This window comes from Gossypium hirsutum, chromosome A08, assembly GCF_007990345.1.
Source record: "Gossypium hirsutum isolate 1008001.06 chromosome A08, Gossypium_hirsutum_v2.1, whole genome shotgun sequence".
NCBI classification, from domain to species: domain Eukaryota; kingdom Viridiplantae; phylum Streptophyta; class Magnoliopsida; order Malvales; family Malvaceae; genus Gossypium; species Gossypium hirsutum.
In genome coordinates, this window is record NC_053431.1 from 70,209,139 (window position 1) to 70,217,458 (window position 8,320).

At 33.6% G+C, this 8,320-nt stretch overlaps 1 protein-coding gene across 1 annotated transcript; it reads left to right on the top strand.

Annotated features, from left to right (window-relative positions):
- Nucleotides 1-358: 358 nt before the first annotated feature.
- LOC121204537 (protein transport protein Sec61 subunit alpha-like) lies at nt 359-4,176 on the top strand. The gene is made up of 3 exons (XM_041074538.1): nt 359-608; nt 1,333-1,777; nt 3,882-4,176. Exons 2-3 carry the CDS (start codon nt 1,348-1,350, stop codon nt 3,974-3,976), a joined length of 525 nt encoding a protein of 174 aa, XP_040930472.1. The 5' UTR covers nt 359-608; nt 1,333-1,347; the 3' UTR covers nt 3,977-4,176.
- The last annotated feature ends 4,144 nt before the right edge of the window (nt 4,177-8,320 follow it).

Below are 8,320 nucleotides of genomic sequence, written 5' to 3' on the forward strand. Positions count from 1 at the left end.
AATGAGGTATCGAGACCTCATTTCTATAAACCAAGTCGTAAATATTTTTATAAATATTTACGGAGTGGCAATAAGATGATATTAAAGTTTCGTTGAAAAATTTTATTGTTTTGATAGTTAATTAAGCAAAAAGGACTAAATCGCGCAAAGCGTAAAAGTTGTGTTCTATAAGTTAAAGATATTAAATAGCTATGGAATTAAATAGTGGGAGTCCTTAAGTGGTAATTATTCCATAATTGTTGATAGTGGAATTCCATGGTTTGGTATAATGGAAATTATTAATGTATATTAAGGTTAAATATGGTATTTGGTAATTATAATAAAATAAAATAAAAAAGGACCTAAGCAGAGGTCTAAAATCCAATTCAATTTTTGAAAGAATGAACAACTTTACCTCCGGGGACCCCTTGTTGATTTTCGATCTCCTCAAATCTGCTCTGGAATCCACACCATATGCCTCCGATTCTTTTAATTTTAGTTTTCCACTTTGTCTCTTTCTATTCTTTTTGTTGTCATTTACTGTTTGTTTATTGAGAAATTCTTTCCTTGAAAGCGATTTGCTGGGTTGATTCCGGATCTGGATTTGCATGTATAAAATATTATAGAATGTTAGTTTCTGAAATTTTGTTTTACCAGATTTACTCACGGAGTTGTAGTTCTGCTTGTATTTTGATCGATGTATTTATAGGCTTGAGTTAATTCTGGTTTTTCATTTTACTCTAGCTGTTTTGAACCAATCGTTTTTTTTAATGATTGTTATCATGCATTATTTTATTTCGTTACCGTTAACTTTAGTCTCTGATTTGTAAATTGGATTAATAGGTCGCTGTTAAGTTAATAGTTTAATAGTGGTTATAATTTAACGAGAATGACAATCTGTTCATTATAGCTTCTTTGGCTTTAACATTTTAATTTAATTCATTTTCCTGGACGTGCGTTCCTTTCATGTCTCTCCTTGATTTTCTTATATAAATATGGCTGCCTATACAAAACGGTTTTCCAGTCCTCATACTTGCACAGTTATTTTGAAATGATAATTATTGTAATTGTAGGAATTGGATGAACAACTTAGAGATTGATATCAAGTCGAATACTAACTGTGTAAGGAATCACCTATGTTTGTGTTCTAATTATTTGCTAAAGTGGAGGAAAATGTTTGAACTCTTTCAGTGAATTCATGCGCATTATTTATTTATTATTACTATTAATGAGAGGTGTAGTTACTCCGGCATCATTAATATCTGCTCATCTTTCATCTTTTGTTTTCATATATTCTTAAATGCATTATATTTGTTTTCATATATTCTTAAATGAATTAATGGTGTAATTCAGATCTGAATAGTCAATATGGGAGGAGGGTTTAGAGTACTGCATCTGGTTAGACCATTTCTTTCATTTCTGCCTGAAGTTCAAAGTGCTGACAGGAAAATTCCTTTTAGAGAGAAGGTCATCTGCACTGTCGTCTCCCTCTTCATCTTTTTGGTGTGCAGTCAGCTTCCACTATATGGAATACACTCTACGACAGGTGCTGATCCTTTCTATTGGATGCGTGTTATCCTTGCATCAAACCGTGGAACTATTATGGAACTTGGTATTACCCCCATTGTGACATCTGGATTGGTGATGCAACTCTTGGCTGGTTCAAAAATCATCGAGGTGGACAACAGTGTTCGTGAGGATCGAGCACTCCTATTGGCAAAAGTAGAATTCGGATTTGGATCGGGGGGAAAATCAAAATGGTCGACTAGTCGTCTCGTTCCGATTATCGTCTTCCGGGGTAAGTCCTTAAGTAATTATATTTGATTTGCTGCGCGCTTAAGATTATATAATATGATAAGTAATTATTTGATGTTTATAAGTTCGATTTGCAATAAGTATATTGAATTTCGGCTATAAAGCCGAATATGAAATGGATGATTTATGTATATAATGTGGCCGAATGACTATTAAGTGATGATGTGAAAGTGTGTAATATGTGTATACAATTTTATTGTACTTGTTTGTATATAGTCGAATGGTTATTAAAAGTGAAACTAGTATAATGAAAAGATTATGTGTTCCTTGTGTATGATTATTGAACCGAAAGTTAAAAGGTAGGTGTACATTTTGTGCTTATATTCGAATGAAGCAATTAAATTGCTAATGTGAAATGTTATGTGAAATGTGTTAACATGTGAACAAATATGCAAGACACTGGAAATGTATCCGGGCTAAAGTCCTGCAGGCTTCGTGCTGGAAATATATCCGGGCCAAAGTCCCGCAGGCTTCGTGCTAGAAATGTATCCGTGCCAAAGTCCCGCAGGCTTCGTGCTGGAAATGTATCCGGGCCAAAGTCCCGCAGGCTTCGTGCTGGAAATGTATCTGGGCCAAAGTCCCGCAGGCTTCGTGCTGGAAATGTATCCGGGCTAAAGTCCCGCAGGCTTCGTGCTGGAAATGTATCCGGGCCAAAGTCCCGCAGGCTTCGTGCGGGAAATGTATCCAGGTTAAAGTCCCGCAGGCTTTGTACTGGTAATATAATTTCGGGTTTTATACCTAGTAGGCCAAGTGCCGATGAATTTGATAAAAGTATACAATTACAAGATCCTACACTAAGTTGACAAATTGAAAGTGCATTACATATTAAGTTGGCCAGGTATGTGTCATGTACGCGTATGCGATTTTGATTTGAATTAAATTATAAATATATAAAGTGATGCATCTGTGAATAAGTGTTATGACTATAAATGTGATTGTGATATATTCGGTAAATGTGTGAAGTTATGTGAAGTGATTCTATGTTTACATTCAAATATAAACACTTGGTCCTTGTGGAAAGGTTTGTGGAAGTATATGATTTTATTTTTAGGTGATTACGATCTTGGAAAATTAAATGTGAATATGATATTGTATTTCATTCGTTTCAATTGAACTAAAGCTGATAGTGAAGCATTTTAATGCCTATGTTATATGAGTTCGATCTTGAATGACATGATATACATGTTTACATAATTTGAATGCAAGGAATGTGTGAAAGAGCAAATTTGTAATAAATCTGCTTGGGACAGCAACTGTAGCGTGATTTTGGAAAATCACCATAAATTGTATAAATTGAATTAGAAGCTGAATAAATTATGAAATTAAAGCTTAATGAGTCTAGTTTCTTATAAAAGAAACCGTGTAAGCAAAAGAATTTTACATAATGAGATATTTGAGGTGGAGTGAGATACAGTCAAAATGACTTTGAAATCCCCTATTCTGTCTTTAGAAAATCATTGTAAATTTTACAATGATGATTATAAGATAAAATTTATATTCTTAGACTCCTTAATGAGTCTAGTTTCAAATGAAGTAAACGATAACATATATCGAATTTTGTATAATGAGAAAATTTATTTGTAGTGAAGAGTGGTTAGAATAGTCAAACAGTAAAACAGGGGAAACTTCAATAAAAATATGGTATTGATTGATCAAACCAAAAATTTTGAAAATTTTATGGATGGAAGATATATAAGTCTATTTTCAGGAAAAATTAACGGCAGTTTATTTGGAGTTTCTTATCTCCAGTTATAAATAATTTAGTGACTGTTGCTCAAGAAAATAGCTTGTAGTGAATTTGTGATTTTGTTGCAAACATGGTTAAAACTAGTTAATGAGATACTTTTCGAGTTCTTATGATCTTATTTGTGATTTCAATATTTTGTTTTAATTGAGTTCAGATTCAAGTGAGGTGAATTTGCTAAATATGCATTATGTTCATGGATACTTGGCCGAAATGGCAATTACCTAGGAATGATTTCTTAAAAATTTGAAATAATCGATCTATAAGTAAATTAATTGTTTGCATTGCTTAAAACTTACTAAGCATTGAAGCTTACTCCGTGTTCTCTTTTTCATCCTTATAGGTTTATCCTTTAGTTCGAGTTGGAAGAGCCGGAGATATCATCACACTATCGAGTCATTATGTGAGTTAAGAAGATGGTATGTCATCATGATTTAAGGCATGCATAGGATAGACTATAGGTAGAATGATATTTTGACTTTGTATACATTATAGCCATGCGAAGATGGCTCGCTTATTTTGTTTAGAGAAGCCTTATAATCGAACTAATGTGTTGAAATGTTTTAGTTATAACTTGATAGAAGTTTTGTTCAGTCAAGTAATACCTCATAACCTTATTCCGGCAACGGATATGGGTTAGGAGCGTTACAGAAAGCTTAGCAAGCGTGAATTTTGGTTACCAAAAGTTGTGTTTTTAGGACATGTTATCTTGGCAAATGGTGTTAGAGTTGACTCAAAAAAGATTGAAGCTATTGTTCAATGGAAAGCACCAAGAAATGTGTCAGAGATTCGCAATTTTCTTGGTTTAACCGGTTACTACAGAAGATTCGTAAATGGATTTTCCAAGATAGCTTTACTGATGACAAAGCAGTTGCATAAAAATGTTCAATTCATTTGGAGTAATGAATGCCAAGAGAGTTTCGAGAAATTAAAACAGATGTTGACTGAGGTGTCGGTTTTAACTTTACTTGAATCAGGAAAAGATTTTGTGATCTACAATGATGCTCATTGAGTGGCCTGAGTTGTGTCCTGATGCAAGACAGAAAAGTGATCGCATATGGGTCTCGTCAACTAAAAATACATGAATATAACTATCCAATGCATGACTTAGAGTTAGCTGCTATGGTCTTTGCTCTAGAGGTTTGGAGACACTATCTGTACGGTGAAAGGTGTTACATCTATACCGACCACAAGAGTCTAAAATACCTCCTATCACAAAAGAAGTTGAATTTGAGACAACAATGTTGGGTCGAGCTTCTAAAAGATTACGATTGTGTTATTGATTATCATCTTGGTAAAGTTAACATCGTAGTTGATGCGTTGAGTAGGAAAACATCCATTGAGTTTCAAGCGATGTTTGCTTAACTTAGTATCAATGATAATGGGAGCTTGTTGGCCGAGTTGAAGGTCAAGTCGGTGTTGTTTGATCAAATTAAATTGACATAGTTAGATGCTGTCAAGTTAGTGAAGGAAAGAGACATGGTTCAAAATGGCACACTAGAAAGTTTCGGTATTGATGATTGTGATTGTTTGAGATTTCAAAATAGAATCTGTGTTCCAAATGTTGCAAACGTAAAAGAGTTGATACTTCAAAAAGCTCATAATAGTCCTTTTGCTTTGCATCCTAGAGGAACGAAAATGTATCGCGACTTGCGAGAAGTGTATTGGTGGCCAGGAATGAAAAGAGATGTAGTTGAGTTCATAGCTAAATGCTTAACTTGTCAACGAGTTAAGGCAGAACATCATGTTCCCACATTATTACTTCAGCCTATTTCTATTCCTGAGTGGAAATGAGAACGCATTACAATGGATATTGTAATGGAATTACCATTATCTCAAAGTAAGAAAAATGCTGTGTGGGTGATTGTTGATTGACTTACGAAATCAGCTCATTTTATTGCAGTCAAGACTAATTGGTCACTGCAAACACTTGCTAAAGTTTACATTCAAGAAATTGTGAGATTGCACAGTGTTCCTATGTTGATTATCTCCAATCGAGATCCGCATTTCACTTTGAGATTTTGGAAACAATTGCATGAATCTCTTGCTATGTGACTCAATTTCAGTATAGCCTTTCATTTGCAAACAGACGAACAATCTGAACATGTTATTTAGATTTTGGAAGATATGCTTCGCACTTGTTTGAATCAGGTTAGAAATGTTATTTATCTTTGGCTGAATTCGTATACAACAATAGTTTCCAATCGAGTATTCAAATGGTCACGTATGAAGCCTTATATGATCGTAGGTGTTGAACACCTGTTTGTTGGATGGAATTATGTGAAAGAAAAGTTGTTGGGCCAAAATTGTTTCAAGAAACATAAAATATTGTTAAGATGATTCGAGATAGATTGAAAATAGCTTTTGATAGATAGAAATAATATGCAAATTTGAACCATAGAGATATTGAGTTTGTTGTTAGTGACAATGTGTTTATAAAAGTGTCACCCTGAAAAAAAGTTCTACGATTTGGCAGAAAAGGAAAGCTGAGTCCTTGTTTTATTGGACCGTATGAAATCACTGAAAAAGTGGGACCAGTTGCATAGCAGTTAGCTTTGCCTGCGAATTTATAGAAAATGCATGACATTTTTCACATCTCAATGATTAGAAGATATCGATCAGATCCGTCTAACGTTAATTTGATGGAAGACATTTAGATTCAACCTAAATTGTCTTATGAAGAAGAACCAATCGAGATTTTGGCTCGCGAGGTAAAAGAGTTATGTAACAAGTGTGCTCCATTAGTAAAAGTTCTATGGCAGAGCCATAGTATTGAGGACGAGACTTGCGAACTCGAAGAGATGATGAGATCTCAATATCCCCACCTCAATTTTGGAAAATTTTGGGGATAAAACCTAATTAATGGGGGAGAATTGTAACGACCTTATAGTCAAGGGTGTCGAAAAACATATTTCTGGGACTCCATTTTTTTAAATCGGACCCGTAAATATTTGTATTAAATATTTATGAGGCTAGCTTAGTAGCTAATTAATTTTTGGAATAGTGAATTTTGTGAAATTAGGAGTTATTAAGGTACAGGGACTAAATCGTGTAAGGGTTAAAAGTTTGAATTATAGCTTAAAATAAATTAAAAAGACTAAAGAAGAAATTATGCCCTTATTTCATTTAAATTGGACGGTTATAATGGACATTTATGACATGTATATATATTATATATTATGTTAATATAATATGTATATATGTTATAAGAAATAAATTGTATAAAATGAATGTGTTTTATATAATAAGATATAAGTAATAATAATACTAATAGTGCATTAAAACAACCAATTTTTTTCTTCTTTCATTACTATTACACTATTACATGCTAAGAAAACAAAAAGAAATGAAAGAAAGAAAGAAATAGCAAGGACGAATGACCTAAGGGGGTCTGAGGTTCAAGCTCAAATTGGTTAGTGTAGTTTAGTTCCTATACTTGTAATTTCTACATTTTTTGGAATCCCGATACCTAGAGCTACCCGACCCATATGTTAATTTTTAGTATTGTTCAAGATTTTAGGTGTTGACATTGTTGAATAGTTTAAGTATTAGGGACTAAATAGATATATTTTTAAGATAGAAATGGAAAAAATGAGTAAATTGTGGATTTAATTGTTGATTTTGAACAATAGGGACTAAATTGTGAAAATTTTAAAATTAGTATAAAAATATGAAGTTAATTGTGAAAGTTAAAATTAGTCTTGGTTTAAGGACTAAAGTGAAGAATAAACAAAATATAGTGTGAAAATTAAAATTAACGTGAAGTTGAAATGTGTAATATTAATGTGATTTAATTGTTTTATTCTGTAGCTAACGTCGTACCGAAATCCTCGAGTAAAAAGGGGAAGGATAAAATTGACGTCAATTAGCTCAGAAATCACAGTTTGTGTTTCTATAATCATAATTAAATAGTAGATTATTGCATATATAATTGTTTGAATATGGTAAGCATTTGAGGTGAGTACTTTGGTACTTTGGGATTGAATTAAATCAATAATTGAAATGAAATGGATTGATTTTGTATATTATGAAATTTATTGATTATGAATATATGTGTATTGAGAAAATGTGATTATTATCAAATTGAATATATGCTTATATGTGATGATATACATTCATGAAATTGAGACATTGGTTGTATTGAAAAGTGAAATGAATCCCTATTAATTGTATCGAGCTGAGTCGAATATAGATGGTATGCCAAAGGATAAGAAGAGTTCATGTAACACCCCTCACCGTATTCAATGCCGGAATAGGGTTATGGAGCATTATCGAACATATTCTACAATTACACATACATTTTCTCATACATTTTCAAATTTCATATAATCATCAATCAACAATATTCATATCGTCTCTAATACGAGCCTACGAGGCCCAAAACATATATTCGAGGTAGTTTGGGACTAAATCGATAACCTTGAAAACTTTTAGAGAACTTAGAAAATTTTTCCAAAAATAGGGGACACATGCCCGTGTGGCTCGCCTGTGTGTCTCACACAGCCAAAGACACACATGTGTCACCAGTCGTGTGGACATTCGAAATAGGACCACATGGTCGTGTCCTAGCTCATGTCCAACCCTGTGTAACTCTTTGACTTGGGTCACACAGCCAACACACATGCCCATGTGGCTAGCCCGTGTGCCCTAGAAATGGCCACACACGCCTGTGTACCAAGCCGTGTGCTAGACCGTGCCAAACCTATAGGGTATATTGACTTATGCCACACAGCCAAGTCACACGCCCGTGTGTGAGGCTGTGTGGAGCATACTGACTTGATT